Below are 20,190 nucleotides of genomic sequence, written 5' to 3'. Positions count from 1 at the left end.
TGTCACATTTTTATAAAGTAATTTGAGAATACCTTTTCTGTTTGTATTTCTTACTTTGTGTGATAGCATCTATATAAAAATGCAAGCTTCTGTTTAGCCCGAGATTCCTCTGTCTCCTAAAAATGTGACCGCGGGGTTTGTTCCGGCTTTTACTAAATATTTAATTAAATTTATACATTAAATAATATATTAAATACTGAAACGCGAAAACATCGTTTTCTCCTCAAAAATGTCCTAGAGAACATCTGGATTATTATTAACCTAAAATATGTATTGTAGAGGCTCCAAATCCAAGAGGATTATTCAAGCATTATGTCTTAGGAAAGTCAAAGCAGAGCCCATACCAAAGTATGGGAATTTAGCAAATTTTTCTATCAAGCTTTAGTGTTACCGTGTCTTTTTTGTTAAAGATACAGACTGAACAGAAATGACAACAGCAGCTCGTCCAACATTTGAACCGGCCAGAGGTGGTAGAGGGAAAAATGAAGGGGATCTCAGTGCCCTGTCCAAACAGTACTCGTCGAGATTTACCAGCGCACACCAAAATCAAATACAGGTATGAAGGATGTCAGAATTTACTGTTTGAAACAGCAGTAAAAATTATACCTTGTACTTGTTTGATCTTGACATAATTGATGCAAATATTTTAAAATTCATCGAGACAAAAATATTATCATTAATTCAAATTTGGACAATGATTATAATGAAGTAAGCTAAAGTCAATGGGAAAGGGTTAAACCATGAATCCTGTTAAATTAATGACACATGTAGTAATTTATAGTTTGTGTTTACAGACAGGAAGGACAAGGTACAACAGAGGAACTTAGAGGCCGTGATTTCAGAAGAGATTTAGATGAGAGGGAAAGAACTGTCAGAGAGAAGCGGGATAGAAACAGGGGTAATTGTCATTTGTACCATAAATCTGGTCCAGTAAAATATCTGAGTTTACAAATGAATTTAAAATACAAATATTACAGGGAGAAATGTCATAATTTGATGTCAGCAAAGTATGAAATTATAATTGTTATTTGCTTGCATATATTGTGTTTTAAAAGGTAATTTAAAAAAATAATTCACAATGACATCTTGCAACTTGAAATACTATAAAAAAAAATCACAAATATCCTGGTATATGCAGTGAGTTACTCTTCATAAAAGTAACCAAAACATGAAGAAATATTTGTTTTACAGAATCAGGCAGCAGTAAGAGGCCTCGCCTAGATCAGGTTCCTGCAGCTAACTTAGATGCAGATGACCCAGTCGATGAAGAGGTAAATATTGTGTTACTTTAATATCTAGTGTATGATCAAAAAATGTTCGTAAATCGGTTCAACAAAATTTTACTTAAATTGTCATGCATTCATTCCTTTTCCTTTTTGCCTTGTCCACCATCAATTTTTCTATTGTTTCTCTGTCTGACCATTAAGAAAAGAGCCAATTATGGTGTCAATACAAATGTTGCCCTGTGATTTTCTTAAACATGAAACTGATGTAAAAAATGAAAACTCATGCTTTCTGATTCATTGAAATTCCATGCAGAAAAGTAGTACAAATTATTTTTCTCACATGTTATCTAAATGCTATTTGTGACGTCATAAACGGGCATTTTCCTGTATTTTCTTAAAAAGTTGCAGAAGACACCAATTTTCAGTGGAATTTTCCTTCAGATAATAGTGTCCACAGGCATCGCCCACAAAGATTTTAAAATATGTGAATTTTCATTAAATTTTGCACAACATATACAAAAATTAAAGTGGGCGATGGCTGTGGACATTATTTTCTGAAGGAGAATTACCCTTGAAATGAGTCATTTTTAGGCTTTTCTGTTAAAAATAGAGAAAGGCATCAAATCAATGACGTCATATTGATGGAATGGTACTGCCTTATGCCATATTCTTTCCTGATCTATCTTAGTCATTAACTCAACTAATATTTGAGCCAGTTTCAAAACTTTTTGAAAACATTAAATTTTTAAGGCACAATAAAGCTGAAACTGTACCTTGTTCTTTTCAAAATGCATCTCAATTTTCATTGTGATTTTTACAAAACATGGAATATTGTTAACTAAATCAAGAAAGACAATTCCATGCATTGATTTCTTGATTTGTATTTTTGCTATTTTAATATTCATAAATGTCTTTATTCCCAAACACTGTTCCATGTTGTTAATGCCCCTTTGATTTTTTTAATACTGAAATTTGTATTAATATTTCAAATATCACTAGATTTTGACTGATCCAGACTTACGTTTTATAGGATGAGGATGAGTCTTCTGATGATGAAGATGACACAGCTGAGTTAATGGCCGAACTCCAGAAAATCAAGAAGGAACGAGCCAATGAAAAAGCAAGAATGGTAAATTGCTTTGTAATATATTATGAGAATGAAGTATTTAAGGAAGTTTACTTGTAAGTACTACACCATAAAATGTTTGGGGTGTCAAAGTCCTGTCTGTCTGCCATGCTAAAAGTGTCATACTAGTGACTGTCATCCCTGATGATAAAGCCAACTCAGGTCACTCTTAGAAAAAATGTAAACTTGTTTCATCATTTACTTTATATACAATTGGAAAAAAGCTCAAACATGACAGAAAATTTCTTGTGTTCATGTGATGCATTCTTATTTCACCTCATTGTCAATTGGTCAAGTTTGTCTATGGCTGAAAAAAATATTTTATAAAATTATGCTATGGTGGAAAATTATTTACGATTCATAATTGACACAAATATTGAATATATCCTAAGGATTTGCATTGATGCTGATTCAGGGCCATTTGCACAAGGTCATGGAAGTTACCATTCTATGCAGGTCCAATGAGACATGTGTCAAGGTTACTTGACATTTCTTTTAAATTTCTTGGTGATGCATGTTGTATTGAATTTTTAGGATGCAGAGAAGAAAGCAGAGGAGGAGAGAATTAGAACCGAGAATATTCTGAAGGGGAATCCCCTACTAAACCAGCAGGAGAGAAATGCCACAGATTTCAAAGTCAAGCGAAGGTTTGTAACAAAGTGTTCAGAGGTTATAGAGTCTAAGTCGAGCAAAAGTATATATAACAGAGTCAAGAAACTCAAGTGAAGGTATAGAACAAAGTGTTCAGAGGTTAGGGAGTCAAAGTCAAGCGAAAGTATATAGCAGTTCAGAGATTAGAGAGTTTCTGAGGTCTAAAGAACAGGGTATTATGAATTCCTTCAGTTTAATATTTTGAAGACTATAGTTGCATCAAAAGAGGCTATTTAAATCCTAATACACTGAAAATAAGTTAAAATGGGTCATTCTGATGAATAATAGAAGATACTTGATGATTGAAAGTTAAGTAATTCACCTACAAAATAATGCAATTGGTACTGCATGATTTTCATACTTTTTGCGAGAAGGAAAACACTAAGAATGCGACAAGAGGATATGATTAGGTACTGCTAATTTTGATTTAAAATGTTGCTTTGTTTTGATGTAGGTGGGACGACGATGTTGTGTTTAAGAACTGTGCTAAAGGAGAAGACGATAAAAAAAAGAGTGCATTCATTAATGACACCCTGAGATCAGAATTCCACAAAAAATTCATGGAGAAATATGTGAAATAAATTGAATCTCTATGTGAATAAGAAGACATAAAGAGCTAAAATTACAAAGTACAGCAGCTGATTTGTTCTGTGAGGTCTTCTTTGAATGGCTAGAGAATCTTATGTGTGTCAAAACAGAGTGACCGGTAAATGGAGGACTAAGAACATGTCACATTGCTTGAAGGAACACAGAATCCTACAGGCTTTTGAAAGATGGTCTCTTTCAGTTAATAACATATTACTTTATCAATATGAAATGTATAGACTAAAAAAAATTGTTGTCTTACATGTTTCCGATGAAAGTAGCATATGAGTTTAAGGACCCACTCAAGGCAATTCTTTCAAGCAAACTGTGTGTAAGCACTATTTTGGAAATTTTCTATTTTTTTTCATATTATCAAAACACAAATTTGCTGTTACAAGTGTGTTTCTTTAAAAAAAAAACCCCATTCATATCGATGGAGAAAATGCTTTTTCAGTTTTACTTGCAGTAGCCCTATAAACAACATAGGTATAAAATTAATCCTACTAAAAAAAGTAATTTTAATGTAATTTAAGGCACATTTCAAAAATATGATTAGAAATATTTATAAGTTGTGAATTGACAGCAGAGCTGTTTTAAAAATTGATATTTCTTGCATTTTAAAACTTGGTATTGATATGTTAATTAAGCTTTATACAAATACTTCATGAATCAGAAAATCTGACCAATTTCTGGTTGTCTAGTAGTCAGGTATCTTTTTTTTAACTGTATGATCACTTATGCTTTTACAATTTGTTCATTTTTAAAATCAGTTTCATATAAATGTGTGATTATAATATTTGTAATAATAAAACTTGATAATATTGTGAGATTGGCATCATTTTGTTTTTGTTGTATTATGAATATGAAATGTACAGATAGACATCAGAAGTGGCCTCTTGATTCATGACTTTTACTGTGAAGAGAACTAAACTTACTACATGTAGTATAAAAAGGGTATGGTAATTCCAAGAAAATTTAAACGGCACTCTATGCCGCAACAAGTTTTCATGAGAGCACTTTTTAACATTTTTTATATTATGAAGTTAATAACAAATGATATTTGAATGGAATTATATCATATGTAAAATTAATCAGCATTTTGATCTTGTTAATTCTGTTTTCAAATTCTAAAGGAATATTAAAAGTATTTTAATTAAAAAAAAATAATATCAGGAGACTTTGTCTTGTCTAATCAGTAAAAAGTAGAGTTAAATGAGTTTGTCTTAGTAAGAGATGCTAAGGGAGGTAGATATCAATACTGAGATACAGTGAGTATAACAACAACATCACATCCTTAATCTGAACAACAATAGCTTGATATGTTTGTCAACCAGACTCCTGTACCATTTATCTAGTTTGTTATTTAATTAAGAATAAAAAAAGCTTTTAAGATTGCACTAACTATTAGTTTAAAATCTATTTTTCATGAGTTTTCTTCCAATCCTAACCTTGGAAGTACATAAGAGGTGAAACCATATGGCCAAAGCATATTATAACATACACTCGGACTGTATCATGAATGATCATTCTCTAAATTTCTTTTTTTTTTTTTTGAGAGAGAAAAGTTATAAAGAGTTGTAGATCATTTCACCAAACATATGATAACAATCCCCTTTTTAAAAACTAAAGTGTTCCAATGAACGCATGTATCGCCTGCTTTTAGCTAATCTTTAAAGATGCAACTTAATCTAAGCCATTTATAATTGCCACTAGCATTAACAGTATTTCATGCCAAAAAAAAAATCTAGCATGATAGTTCACAAATGCTCAAAAAACATGCACACATAATATGAGACTGTGATAGAGTCTGTCAATCAAAAAATTAATGATTCTCAACTCTCAAATGAATAATGAAGTTGAAATCATTATAAATAATTATCATTTTTCATGTGTTATAAATACAAGTTTTAAAGTCTTTACACCAATTGTCACTCTACACGATCCGAATGTGGGATCTCGATCCCAATCCCGATGTATTTTCATAATATATTAGTTTTTGTGGTAATTACTGAATATCATAAGTTTCAGTGAAGTGTATTATGAGCTCATATTGATAAACATGTTATAAATGCTAAATATGCTGTATATTGGCACTTTTAACTTTCTGGTAAAGTAGGTCAAAGGACAAGGTCAAGGGTCACGAGGTCGGTAACCATGGCAATTTACAAATGTCATAAGGCCAAGCAATAAATGTGCAAAATATCGAGTCCGTATCTCTTGCAGTTCTTGAGATACAAGGTTTGACTGACGGACAGACAGACGGCAGGTAAAGTGATTCCTAGTAGTGCCTGTCTGCTCTGCAGGCGACACAATGATTGCTTTGATTGTTAGAGAGATCGAGAGGAGTGAAAACATTTTTTCTTTGCAAGTTTGTTTTTAAGTACATAACTTATGTCATTAGAAAAGATTTTCGTGTTTTGATTTAATGTTCAGTAGACCTAAGAATATGTATAACGTTGTTTAAAAAAATGCTGCACGATTTCCCTATGGGAGGAGTAGTACGAGTTCTTGCCCTTTATTTTTTCGATCTCATTTTGTATTTCCCGCCACATGCATGATGACTACCGGAAGTTAAATCTCTAGTTTCACTTTCATGTTTACTTTACCCAAGAGGTCGTCCGTAAATTAATGTAAAAGAAATCTGTAACTGAATACCCATCCAGGCCGAGTGAAACACGATCCGTGTCCAACCATCCACTAAAATGAAGCGAGTGGCGAACTGTCTTGTCGGTTTTTGCAGGCGATCAAGGTTTCATCTGCATGGGAAACATTTAAAACCGTCAGCTGTGCTGATGTCGGTTGTGAGACATTCCAGTGGTGGGACACGGCGGGTGGATGTCAGCGGTATCTACCCACCCATTGCCACGCCCTTTAACAAGGACGAGAGTGTAGCCTACGACAAACTGACTGAAAACATGCAGAAGTGGAATAAGATACCGTTTGGGGGTAAGATAATTGTGTATACTGATGTAGGTCAAGCAACAAACTAGATCTAGGTGTATGTCAGACAACTGGTAAGAATTTTTACAAAGGGATAAACCATATTCTTTATGTTGTAGTGTGCACATTTCTTCACCTAATAATTCTGTCTAATAATTACAATTAATTTAAGATTTTGATCTTAATTGTGGCTTGAGAATATGACTATAGTACTGTAAATCACTTTTTATTCGCGAGAACTTTATTTTCGCGTAATTACGCGAGACAGTATACTCGCAAAAATTTCTTTCTCGCATATAATAGAATTCCTTAAGATTATATAGAGCAATGACCACAATTCGTGAAAATTTTGTCTCGCTAATAAAGAGTCAATGACTATCTCGCGAAAATAAGGTTTCGCGAAAATTAAGTGATCTACAGTATACTGAAAAGCACAAAGAATTATGATAATATTCTCTATAGCTGAGTGTGGTTACTGTGTTGTCTTTATATAACATCTGTAAGATAATGTTTTGTAGGTTATGTTGTACAGGGGTCCAATGGAGAATATGTATATCAGACACCAGAGGAAAGGATCAAGGTCGTGGAATACGTCGCTAAGACAGCCACCTCAGACAAGGTCATCATGGCAGGCTCTGGATGTGAATGTAAATTCAATGTACTGTTTTACCAAATATTCGTAGGATATATAGATCCATGATTTGTTTCTGAACACTATGGAAAATGATTGTTTATGTATATTGTGTTTATTTCATTTAACATACGTATGATATTTATGAAGAATTTGATTAGAATTTCATAATTTTGATGTTTTGCAGAAATTCTAATGCTTTATAAAATAACAATTTTGTCTTATTTATAGCCACCAGAGATACAATAGAGATGACCAATCAGATGGCGGATGTAGGAGCACACGCTGCTCTAGTGGTCACTCCTAGTTACTACAAGAATGGCATGCACAACAGGGCTCTGATCATCCATTTTACAAAGGTTCATATCTAAAAATTCTGTATTGGCTGCAGATCTATAGCCTTATGATTTTAAATGTGGTCTTTGACCATAAAGCTACAGATCCCGTAATCCAAAAATTTAATGTGCAATTTATGGTGCAAGATTATTTGCACACTGTTTGGGATAATTTCTCTACTTTCCAACTTTGGTAAATCATATACCTTTCCCTCCATAATGCTAGACACATTTTTAGCTCTACTGGTCAGAGACCAGAAGAGCTTATGCGATAGTAATGCGTCCGTCGTCCGTCCGTCTGTCTGTCTGTCTGTCTGTCTGTCTGTCCGTCTGTCTGTCCGTCTGTCTGTAAACAATTTTTCAAAACGCTACTCCTCCTACAATTTTAGTCTGATTTCAATATTACTTGGCACACAAGTAGACTACACTAAGATACATAGAATAGTGCATCGGTTTTTGATTTTGATGAACAGTGTTGCCATGGTTACTAAAAATAGAATTTCCTGTGAAATTCTTTTAAAATGCTACTCCTTCTACAGTTTTGGTCTGATTTCATTATAACTTGGCACACAAGTAGACTACACTAAGATACATAGAGTAGTGCATCGGTTTTTAATTTCGATGAACGGTGTTGCCATGGTTACTAAAAATAGAATTCTCTGTGAAATTCCTTTGAAACACTACTCCTTCTACAGTTTGGGTCTGATTTCAATATTACTTGGCACACAAGTAGACTACACTAAGATACATAGAATAGTGCATCGGTTTTTGATTTAGATGAACGGTGTTGCCATGGTTACTAGAAATAGAATTCTCTGTGATATTCCTTTAAAACGCTACTCCTTCTACAGTTTTGGTCTGATTCCATTATCACTTGGCACACAAGTAGACTACACTAAGATACATAGAATAGTGCATCGGTTTTTGATTTCGATGAACGGTGTTGCCATGGTTACTAAAAATAGAATTTTCTGTGAAATTCCTGTAAAACACTACTCCTTCTACAATTTTAGTCTGATTTCAATATAACATGGCACACAAGTAGACTACACTAAGATACATAGAATAGTGCATCGGTTTTTAATTTCGATGAACGGTGTTGCCATGGTTACTAAAAATAGAATTTTCTGTGAAATTCCTTTAAAATGCTACTCCTTCTACAGTTTTGGTCTGATTTCAATATAACTTGGCACATAAGTAGACTACACTAAGATGCATAGAATAGTGCATCGGTTTTTGGTTTCGATGAACGGTGTTGCCATGGTTACTAAAAATAGAATTTTCTGTGAAATTCCTGTAAAACACAACTCCTTCTACAATTTTAGTCTGATTTCAATATAACATGGCACACAAGTAGACTACACTAAGATACATAGAATAGTGCATCGGTTTTTGATTTCGATGAACGGTGTTGCCATGGTTACTAAAAATAGAATTTTCTGTGAAATTCCTGTAAAACGCTACTCCTTCTACAGTTTTGGTCTGATTTCAATATAACCTGGCACACAAGTAGACTACACTAAGATGCATAGAATAATGCATTGGTTTTTGATTTCGATGAACAGTGTTGCCATGGTTACTAAAAATAGAATTTTCTGTGAAATTCCTGTAAAACGCTACTCCTTCTACAGTTTTAGTTTGATTTCAAAATAAGTTGGCACACAAGTAGACTACACAGAGATACATAAAACAGTGCAATGGTTTTTGATAAGTACAAACCAGTAGAGCTACAGTCTCGACAGAGACTTCTGGTTTAATAAATCTGCATATTTTATACACCTCTCAACCCTTTATAGTCGCCTCTACAGGCGATAAACTCGCTTGAATTAGAATTTTCTGCAATTCGTCAGACAATACTCAAATCAAGCCAGTTTATCACCTGTAGAGAATACTATAAAGGGTTGAGAGGAGGATAAAATATACAGACTGGTTTATGAAAGTGTCTGAAATTAGGGGATGAAAGGTAGATGATTTACCAATTTTGGAAAGTGGAGAAATCCTCCCAAACAGTGCAAAAAAATCTTGCCCTGTAAATGGCACATTTTTTGCATTACAGGATCTGTAGCTTTATGGTCAAAGACTAAATCGATAAAACCATAACTCAGTTCTGCAGTTATATCTGTATACTGGAATTCTTTACCATTGTCATGTGCCTTTTGAAATCTAAAGCACTATTTTTGTCAGATGTTTATGTAAAAAAGTAATCCTGAACATCTAAAGTGGTACATGCACTGTAATATATTACATTTAACATCTAGTAAGATATTTTGTGGTCAATGAATGCATGTCTAGTTGTAAACGTCCTAATCTACATGTAATATTGATATTAGTGATGTACTTGATTTAGCCTGTGCTGCCTTTTGCCTAAGCTGCTAAATATAGTATAAAGGCAAATGTAATAAATGAACATTTACAGTATTTCACCATCTCTGAACTCTAGGTTGCTGATGCCAGTAAGATACCCATACTTTTATACAGTGTTCCAGGCAACACAGGCATTGACCTTGACCCAGAAGTCATCATAACCTTGTCCTCTCACCCAAATATAATTGGACTAAAGGACAGTGGGGGAGATGTAAGTATTCTGTAAAAAATAAGGATTGAAATGGATTCAAATACAAAATGAGAATCTCTTCTTCGAATTGTTGGCAATCAAAATTTGTTTTCCTCTTTATGTTGTTTAAAAAATGAAAACAATATAAATTAATGGGTTACAGATGATGGAAATTTTGTATTTAGACCCAGAATCATTCCTAATAAATCTGTGAAGAAAAATATAACTTTTGATTGGCAATATTGCAAATCAGATAAGGATATTCATGTTATGCATTAGTTTCTTTGTTGACGTACAATATCTATAGAGTTAGAATTTTGCATATCAGATGTTTAGCACATTAGCATCTATTTCTTAAAAAAATTAAATCTTAGACTAAGACAAAAAGATGTTTTTTAAAGTTTGATATCTTGCTTTGACTTTGACATTGAAGGCTTACTTTTAGTTGGGCATTTTCTTTGCTCAGAAATATATCCATTGCAATGCAGAGATTTTGTTTTCTTAACAATCTTTCTTCTTAGCTCAAATTGAACTGCTTAGACTTATATTGACTGTAAAATCTGAAAACTGACTTTTTAATTCTTGATATTATTACCTTTTAATTTTTTTTTACAGATAGCAAAGCTTGCTAATTTGGTGTACAAGACCCAGGGTAAAGATTTCCAGATAATGGCAGGGTCTGCTGGATTCTTGCTGCCAGCTTATCTTGTGGGTTTGTATATCTATGTATTATTTGCATTTGACTCCTGAGTACATAGACTGAATACTGTGCTTGTGTTAGGTGTTCAGATAGATTTACCAGTACCAGAAAGACTCAGTTGATGAAGTACATGTCTAAAGTGTATGTGTCACATTTCCTCCATACCACAAATGGAAAAGTCATTAAATTTTCAATGTATGTGTACTAGTAAAATTACTATTGTTTTAAGTTTTTTGGTCAGCCAATTTAAGGTTTTTTACAGCTTAAAAGTCTTAAGGATTGGATTTGTTTCAAATGAAACAATTATATGTTGGTGTCTTGGTGGGATCTGGAATATAGAATTCTGTGTCTGATACCAGTGTATGTTCTATGATGTGTGAATGGGATCTCATACATGAAAAAAAAACCCAGTTTGTCTTAGGTTGTATAAATATCTTGTGCACTAGATATGACTGTGTTGAAAGTATTGTAGATGTATATGGAATCAGGAACAATTATGCTTTGTAGGTTGTTTTTTTTTTTTTAAAGCTGATAAACTTGTGTTATAGGTTGCAATGTTGGGATCTACAACATCAGTTTCAGTTGTGTGTTATAAGTTGTGTGTGTAGATTCCGATACACTAGATATAACTAATGTTGTAAGCTATGTATGTTTGATCTGATAACCTAATAATTTGTTGTTATGTAGTAGGAATTGGTTGTTAGGTGTGATTGTTTTGTAGGTTGTTTGTATGGGGTTGTAGAGACTAGCAATGATTTGTTGTTATGTAGAATTGGTTGTTAGGGAAAACCCTGTTTTGTAGGTTGGTTGTGTTGTAGAGACTAGCAATGATTTGTTGTTATGTAGTAGGAATTGGTTGTCTGATACTCTGTTTTGTAGGTTGTGTTGGTGGGGTGTGTGGGGCAGCTAACATGCTGGGGCAGGAACTCTGTGATTTAGTATGACTCTGTTTTGTAGGTTGTGTGGGCGGGGTGTGTGGGACAACTAACATGCTTGGGCAGGAACTCTGTGATTTAGTATGACTCTGTTTTGTAGGTTGTGTGGGCGGGGTGTGTGGGGCAGCTAACATGCTGGGGCAGGAACTCTGTGATTTAGTATGACTCTGTTTTGTAGGTTGTGTGGGCAGGGTGTGTGGGGCGGCTAACATGCTGGGGCAGGAACTCTGTAATTTAGTATATGACTCTGTTTTGTAGGTTGTGTGGGCGGGGTGTGTGGGGCAGCTAACATGCTGGGGCAGGAACTCTGTGATTTAGTATGACTCTGTTTTGTAGGTTGTGTGGGCCGGGTGTGTGGGGAAGCTAACATGCTGGGGCAGGAACTCTGTGATTTAGTATGACTCTGTTTTGTAGGTTGTGTAGGTGGAGTGTGTGGGTTGTGTAGATGGAGTGTGTGGGTTGTGTAGGTGGAGTGTGTGGGGCAGCTGGGACAGGAACTCTGTGATTTAGTATGACTCTGTTTTGTAGGTTGTGTGGGTGGGGTGTGTGGGGCAGCTAACATGCTGGGACAGGAACTTTGTGATTTAGAGCAGCTGTATAAAGAAGGAAAGATGAAGGAACCCACAATATTACAGCAGAGAATTGTCGCTCCCAATGCATGCGTGAGTTAACTTCATTCATTGTTATTTCTAGGTCACCGGAGTAACTCAGGTGACCTATTGCTATCCGTTTTCGTCCGTCGTCATCCGTCGTGCGTCGTGTGTTAACATTTGAACATTTTCAGCTTCTTCTCTGAAACCACTGAACCAATTTCAACCAAATTTGGTATACTGCATCTATGGGTGGAGGGGAACAAATATTGTGAATTTTATGATCCCCGCCCCCCTGGGGCCTGAGGGGTGGGGCCAAAACCACTAAAATTAATGAAATCTTTAAAAATCTTCTTCTTTACTCCTGGACATCAAGCAGGCAAACTATTGGCATGAATGTAATGAGCATTGAGTCCTCTACCAAAATTTTGAAATTCAAGGCCCCAGGGTCAGGGGTTCTAGTGCTAGGGCGGGGCTCTATAGATTATATAGTGAAAATGCATTATTTCTTTGAAAATCTTCTTCTCTGCTCCTGGGTATTAAATACACTAACTAAGCACATAGTTATGTTGAGCAAGAGTGCCTCTTCCAGATATGTGAATTTCATGGCCCCAGGGTCAGGGGTTCTGGTGTTAGGGTGGGGCTCTATAGATTATATAGTGAAAATGCATTATTTCTTAGAAAATCTTCTTCTCTGCTCCTGGGTATTTAATAAACAAATTAAGCACATAGTTATGATGAGCAAGAGTGCCTCTTCCAGATTTGTGAATTTTATGGCCCCAGGGTCAGGGGTTCTGGTGTTAGGGCGGGGCTCTATAGATTATATAGTGAAAATGCATTATTTCTTAGAAAATCTTCTTCTCTGCTCCTGGGTATTAAATACACTAACTAAGCACATAGTTATGATGAGCAAGAGTGCTTCTTCCAAAATTGTGAATTTTATGGCCCCAGGGTCAGGGGTTCTGGTGTTAGGGCGGGGCTCTATAGATTATATAGTAAAAATGCATTATTTCTTTGAAAATCTTCTTCTCTGCTCCTGGGTATTAGATAAACTAACTAAGCACATAGCTATGATGAGCAAGAGTGCCTCTTCCAGATTTTTGAATTTTATGGCCCCAGGGTCAGGTGTTCTGGTGTTAGGGCAGGGCTCTATAGATAATATAGTGAAAATGCATTATTTCTTTGAAAATCTTCTTCTCTGCTCCTGGGTATTAAATATACTAAATAAGCACATAGTTATGATGAGCAAGAGTGCCTCTTCCAAAATTGTGAATTTTATGGCCCCAGGGTCAGGGGTTCTGGTGTTAGGGCGGGGCTCTATAGATTATATAGTGAAAATGCATTATTTCTTTGAAAATCTTAATCTCTGCTCCTGGGTATTAGATTAACTAACTAAGCACATAGTTATGATGAGCAAGAGTGCCTCTTCCAAAATTGTGAATTTTATGGCCCCAGGGTCAGGGGTTCTGGTGTTAAGTCGGGGCTCTATTGATTAGATAGTAAAAATGGAAGTGCATTTTCTCTTTGTTACTCTGATCTACCTCTGGGTGTTAAGTAAATAGAGTAAGCATGCTATTGTTAATAATTATGATATGCAATGGTGCCTCTTTCAAAATTGTAAATTGTGAATTTCATGGCCTCCGGTTTAAACACGAACCAAATTTAATTGTTTGAAAGTTGTTACACAATACTCAGGTGACCTATAAGGCCCGTGGGCCTCTTGTCTTGGTGTATTTTTTCTGATTTGTTGAATATATAGATATCCTCTTATCTTGAAGGATAACAGAAATACTGTAAATCTGGAAATTTTTTACGTCGATTTTATTTTTCGAACGTGGGTCCAAAAGCTACTGTTTAATTTTTATTTCAAAATTTTGCAAAGGACCACTGCTTTGTTTACATTTATTATTGATAATTTATTTTTAAGAAAAATATTTTTTGCGAATGCAGTGAACTCGCAAATTTGCTAAAAATTTATCTCCAACAAAAATTTCCAGATTTACGGGATGTCAATGTTCTGATTAAAAAAGTAAAAATCCTTGTTTAAAAAGGGCCAGATCACAATGTTATGAAGAATTCATTCTTTTTAGTGTTGGTAATTTCCAGATAAAATGTCTTTTATTATATTTCCATGTGAAAGGTTAAATGAACATTTAAGTTTTGATATTATACTGAAAATTTGAGAAAAATATTAACTTCAAATCTGTGTTTAAGCACCTTTAAGATCTGTGTACTGTGAACATGAATATATACTCAACAAAAAAAAGAAATGCATATTGTTTAATTCATCAAAGAAATTTTGAAAAAGTATATGGAACAACTATTTTTTTATCATTGGATACCTGTGACCTATTTAAAGTACATCATGGGCTTTAAAACCCCTATTGTTGAATTATTTCCCTTGATTAATCATGTTCATTAAAATAGTGTTTTGCATGATTTCTTATAAACTTTTAAAAGTTAAGGTTTAATCTGAAAACTTAGATTATCATGTTAAATCTGAATATGTGGGGTTTTTTTTATTGTTGAGTATATATATACATGTTAATTAATTAATATGATGCAAAAGTATCAAGTACACTACATTAGTTGATTATTTCTGCAATACCAGATTTGTGTGTTACTTATACTGAACAACATTTACACATGTAAAGGTGTATGTTGAGGGAAGTGGGTGTCTTCAACAGTGCATGGACAACATAAAAGCATTTATACCCTATTATGTTTCTGATATTGAAATGGAAATTTTTAGGTAACCAAGAGGTTTGGTGTACCAGGACTGAAGGTTGCCATGGAGTGGTTTGGTTACTATGGAGGCCCAGTAAGGTCACCATTACAGCCAATCACAACGGAGCAGGAAGAAATCATGAGGACTGTGTTCAAATCCTCAGGGTTTCTCACCTGAAATTTTACTGTAATTATTGTAATATATTAATAAAAGTATTGGTTGAAGTATATACTTTTTATAATTGGAACGGTTCATATAAAAATTTGTGAATGGAGACATTAAAACATGTTATCTAATACAGTTGAACATCAGTATCTTGAATGTCAATATAATCTTGACTTGGAGGATTCAGCTTTTTTGTTCCTGGGATCTTCGTCCCAGCTAACAAGGCTTGAATCATGTATATTCTGTAATCAGTATCTATTTTTTGATGTTTGTATAAGATGTCGAAAGAGATAATTTTTTTATCTGAAAATATATTCTTTTAAAATAAAAACACTATGTTTTGTTTTTTTTCTCTCTCTAGATTAATTCGTCTTTTGTTGCTTTGTTTTTATGTCAATGAGCTTCCATTTTTTTTTGAGAGATACGGGCAGGTTTAGTTCAACTTAATTTCTTTCAGAATCCTTTTACTTATGCTCAGTATAACTGCAGACAAATTAAACGATTGCATTGATCGTTTATATTGAAACTACACATGGAAGTCTTTCAAAGTTTGATGAACCGAAAAGTTAACATGACCCGTAAAAGGGCGCCTTTTATGCGACTTCAATCCTTTTAATTCTGTTGTTGGACCTCACTTAAAATGGATTATTACTCAGCAGAAGAGCGAAATTTCCTTATTTTGATCCAAGCTTTGAAATATTCCACTGTTGGTCTTAAAACTCTTGTTGACCACTGTATGGACGATGTCTACAAACGTTTGAAGAGAAAGTTAAGCTCAACAACGGTCTGTTCTCAGTCGTGTAGCAAACATTTTACCGACAGGAAACAGTGGTGCAGGACTTGTGTTCAGTGGAAAGATGAAATAGAAAAATTGATGCGGTTCCCCTCACATAGAAACAGAGTGAAATGGCAGGACATTGACGTATCTTTACTGTCGGGGAATGACCCTGCGAAGGCGAGGGTAGAACTGTGTCGTATATATGTCCGTGACGCGGGAACTTTCAAATATGACATTCAGACAATGCTTTCTATATTACAGAACTGTAGATATTTTTTAGTGGGAGATAACATAAGACTTCTTGAGTCTGTTCGTAAAGTGAGAAATATTGACTTTGCTCACACAGAGGACTTTGTAATATCTAACAGAAGCCTGAAAAAATCGATCCGTACTTTAATACATTTCTTTCAACACCCTTCTCACAAAACTTATGAATGGGCTTTAATAACTGTGAATAAGTTAAAAGCATTACAGGCAAATGAAAACCAAAGTTTGGTGGACATTGAAGCATGTCGCGTTTTTGAAAGTATAACAGAAATTTGTATTGCAGACGTCGATGAGTTTTTGTCCATTCCTGAACCTGAAAGTAGAATAAGAAGTTTTCCAAAACGAAACTTATTGCTGATCGGACTTTCTCTGACTATACCGGTTATTGCTTTCATAGTAAGAAACTTTGGCGGTTTGGAAGAAAAGGGTAAGCTTACCATGATATTATGTACAGATATTTAAAAAAAAAACAAAAAAAAAAAAAAAAAACGTAATATACTGAAAAACTCCCAAATTAAAATGATTAAAAAGATATTGAGTCTAATTAAATAGTCATTTAAATGACGACATTGCTAAGACACGTTTGATGTTATTTTAATTATTAATTTGTTATACTGAGTTGAGTTAAATTGAAGAGTTTTATATAACTTCTTATGGAAAGTAATGTTTATAAAAGATTCATTCTCACAGCGTCAGGGGTCCTGAGTCAACACGACTTTGGATCCCGGGGTCCAACTGGAAGACTCAGAACCCTTGATGTTGTGAGGATGTAATAGATTATAATCCTAACAGTAGGCCTAGGGACCCAAACTCCAACATAGACATACTGGAAATACATGAAACTTTTCGGAAGATATTTCAAGGACGCATCATCAATTAACAATGGTAACTTCTATTCTTATGTCGATACGGTATATCCTGGTGAGCTTGAGATAAAAGATACCCCAGAGTCTGACACATCTGTTTCATTTTGGATATTTTGCTTGAAAAAGACAAAAGTAATCTAACAACCAAGTTCTATGATAAACGTGATGACTTTATACCATCATCACCTGCATATGGAGTTTATATATCTCAGTTGATTCGATACGCAAGAGCATGCTCTACGTATGAACTATTTCTAAAACGAGGTAAATTATTGACAAGCAAGTTGATGAAACAAGAATATCAGCAGTCTCCTTTAAAGTCATAATTTCGTAAGTTCTATGGTCGATACAATGACCTCGTCAGCAAATACAACTTATCATTGAGTCAAATACTGATTGACGTTTTAGTGACCTATTTTAATATCTGTATTCATATGAAGCAGAATTTTTCTAAATCTTATAACAATGAACTAACAATTTGTATGAAAAACGTCAGTCAGCTTTTGCCTCTATGATATATTGTTTTTATTAACAAGGTCCATGTATCGACCATAGAATTTACAATATGATGACTTTAAACGAGAATGTTGATATTCTTGTTTCGTCAACTTGTTTGTCAATAGCTTACCTCGTTTAATATCAAATCAACTGAGATATATAAACTCTTTATGTAGTTGATGAAGGTATTGCTGTATCTTTTGGTTAGAGAAGTTGACGATAGAAAAGTAAGAGTCATCTCGTTTATCATAGAGCTTGGTTGTTAGATTATCATTAAAGCTGAACACGACTCATAAATAGGCATACGCCATTTTCGATATCATTATCTACGATATATCAACACCAGGGTATACTCTTCAGATTCGTCACACCTGACTGCTTTATTTTCATGGATATCGGCGTGGAATGGCGACCCATGTTTGTGCTGGTTATCTTGCATTAATTACATTTGTTTACATTTTTTTGCAGTTATACATGTATCTGTGTTTGTGTACTGCACTGACCTGTACAACTATAATTTTAAGTTTGTTTGGTATCTTACTTTCCTGCATTAGACGAAGTATTACGTTATTATTGTCTCTACCGAGTGCAGCTGCTGTATAGCATACATCTGTCTACATCGTTGTCGACTGAATACACTAAACAGGTATAGCAATTCTCCGAACAAAAATGGCGGACACATTCCTTTTATGAATTCTGTTCAGCTTTAACATCTTTTTAAAGTAAAATATCCAAAAATGAAACAGATGTGTCAGACTGTATGATATCATTTATCTCATGCTCACCAGGATATATTGTATCGATATAAGAATGGAAATATTCATTGTTATTTGACGATGCGTCGTCGATATATGTAAATGTCGAGTTGAAGGCCATAACAAGTGTTTTCTTCTTTTCACGTATAAGATTGGGAAAAATTCTGCTTCATATAAATACAGATATTAAAATAGGTCTCCTTATAATGGGGCGCAAGTGGTACCCATAGGAATTTCAATAGATTTATGGAAAACCTAAATGTTGTAACTGATTTAAGGTCCTCATTATTAACTAATGTCTTTTTAGGTCACCTTAGTAAACTCAGGTGACCTATTGCTATCCGTTTTCGTCCGTAGTCGTGCGTCGTGTGTTAACATTTGAACATTTTCAGCTTCTTCTCTGCAACCACTGAACCAATTTCAACTAAATTTGATATACAGCATCTATGGGTGAAGGGGATTAAAAATTGTGAATTTCACGATCCCTGCCCCCCTAGGGCCTGAGGGGTGGGGCCAAAACCACTAAAATTAATGCAATCTTTAAAAATCTTCTTCTTTACTCCTGGACATCAAGCAGTCAAACAGATTGCAAGATTGTAATCAGCAATGAGTTCTCTACCAAAATTGTGAAATTCATGGCCCTGGGTTCAGGGGTTCTAGTGCTAGGGCGGGGCTAAATAAGTAGGTAGTGAAAATGCATTATTTCTTTGAAAATCTTCTTTTCTGCTCCTGGGTATTAAATAAACCATTTAAGTATATAGTTATGATGAGCAAGAGTGCCTCTACCAAATTTGTTAATTTTATGGCCCCAGGGTCAGGGGTTCTGGTGTTAGGGCGGGGCCTATAGATTATATAGTGAAAATACATTAAATCTTTGAAAATTTTCTTCTCTGCTCCAGGGTATTAAGCAGATGAACTACCTATATAGTTATGATGGACAAGGGCCCTAATCTTCCAGAATTGTGAATTTTAAGGCCCCAGGGTCAGGGGTGCCATAGAAGAGGGAGGGCTCTACTAATACACTGAAAATGAATGAATGGTTTGAAATCTGCTCCTTGGTATTAATCAAATATCAAGGCCTAAGGGTCAGGGGTTCATGTGTGGTAGGGGCACTACTGATTATTGCTGAATATAACTGATTAGTTGAAATGCATTTTTAGCTGGGCTTATCGCTCAAAGAGCAATTGCCGGCTTATGTGGTCCTGTTCAAGGCAGGATGTTGACCCCATAGTCGCCATTTTAAAGTTACGTGCAAAACTATAAGATCTTACTCTCAACCGCTTTTTAGATAATACAAACGCTAAATAAAGCAACAAAAATAAAACGAAGTTTTATCGATATAAAATAAACATTAGTAGTAATGACTTTGAAAACTTCATAAGTCAAAGAACATAGTTCATTAGCGTAAGGATTTTTGATAATCAGCGTTACCGTAGTTCTTTACACATACGAGTTAAAGCAGGAGAGGGAACCAGACTGGCCTGTTTGTTTACATTCAGCTACGGTACCAGATTAATTCTGATTCTGACAAAATCGGACCGTGGTATTAGGATTGAAAAACTCACTGTCAGTGTCTTATCATTCATATTGATAGTTCTAAAATAATTTTTTCATCAGAATATAACGTAATTCATGTAAGAAATCCATTCTACTCTGTAAATGAGCCCGGCTCTCTGTACTTCTGAGTACTTTGATTTGTTCCCCTACCCTGCGTATGGGTATTAAGTAAACAAACTAAGCAACTGCTAAGTGTATTGTTATGGTGATCAATGGTGCTTCTTTCAATATTGTGAATGCCATAGCATCTGGCTTAAAACATGAATCAAATTCAATCACTGGAAAGTTGTTGCATAAATGCTA

At 34.6% G+C, this 20,190-nt stretch overlaps 1 protein-coding gene and 1 pseudogene across 1 annotated transcript; both read left to right on the top strand.

Annotated features, from left to right (window-relative positions):
* Positions 1–419: 419 nt before the first annotated feature.
* LOC134267463 (spliceosome-associated protein CWC15 homolog) lies at positions 420–4,530 on the top strand (annotated as a pseudogene).
* Positions 4,531–6,196: 1,666 nt separating this feature from the next.
* On the top strand, positions 6,197–15,453 carry LOC134267462 (4-hydroxy-2-oxoglutarate aldolase, mitochondrial-like). Its single transcript, XM_062749669.1, has 7 exons — positions 6,197–6,534; positions 7,047–7,175; positions 7,391–7,518; positions 9,935–10,069; positions 10,664–10,760; positions 12,212–12,345; positions 15,026–15,453. The coding sequence occupies exons 1-7, from the start codon at positions 6,291–6,293 to the stop codon at positions 15,176–15,178; spliced, it is 1,020 nt and encodes a 339-aa protein (XP_062605653.1). The 5' UTR covers positions 6,197–6,290; the 3' UTR covers positions 15,179–15,453.
* Positions 15,454–20,190: the final 4,737 nt, after the last annotated feature.

Source organism: Saccostrea cucullata, unplaced genomic scaffold (assembly GCF_032062105.1).
Source record: "Saccostrea cucullata isolate Sc308-1 unplaced genomic scaffold, CSIRO_AGI_Scuc_v1 ctg9612, whole genome shotgun sequence".
Taxonomy (NCBI): domain Eukaryota; kingdom Metazoa; phylum Mollusca; class Bivalvia; order Ostreida; family Ostreidae; genus Saccostrea; species Saccostrea cuccullata.
This window is presented reverse-complemented; position numbering and strand designations above follow the sequence as displayed.

Coding starts and splice junctions, on each gene's coding strand:
- LOC134267462 (XM_062749669.1), top strand. CDS start 6,291: ATGAAGCGAGTGGCGAACTGTCTTGTCGGTTTTTGCAGGCGATCAAGG. Junction 6,535..7,046: donor GAATAAGATACCGTTTGGGG/GTAAGATAATTG, acceptor AATGTTTTGTAG/GTTATGTTGTACAGGGGTCC. Junction 7,519..9,934: donor TGATCATCCATTTTACAAAG/GTTCATATCTAA, acceptor TCTGAACTCTAG/GTTGCTGATGCCAGTAAGAT.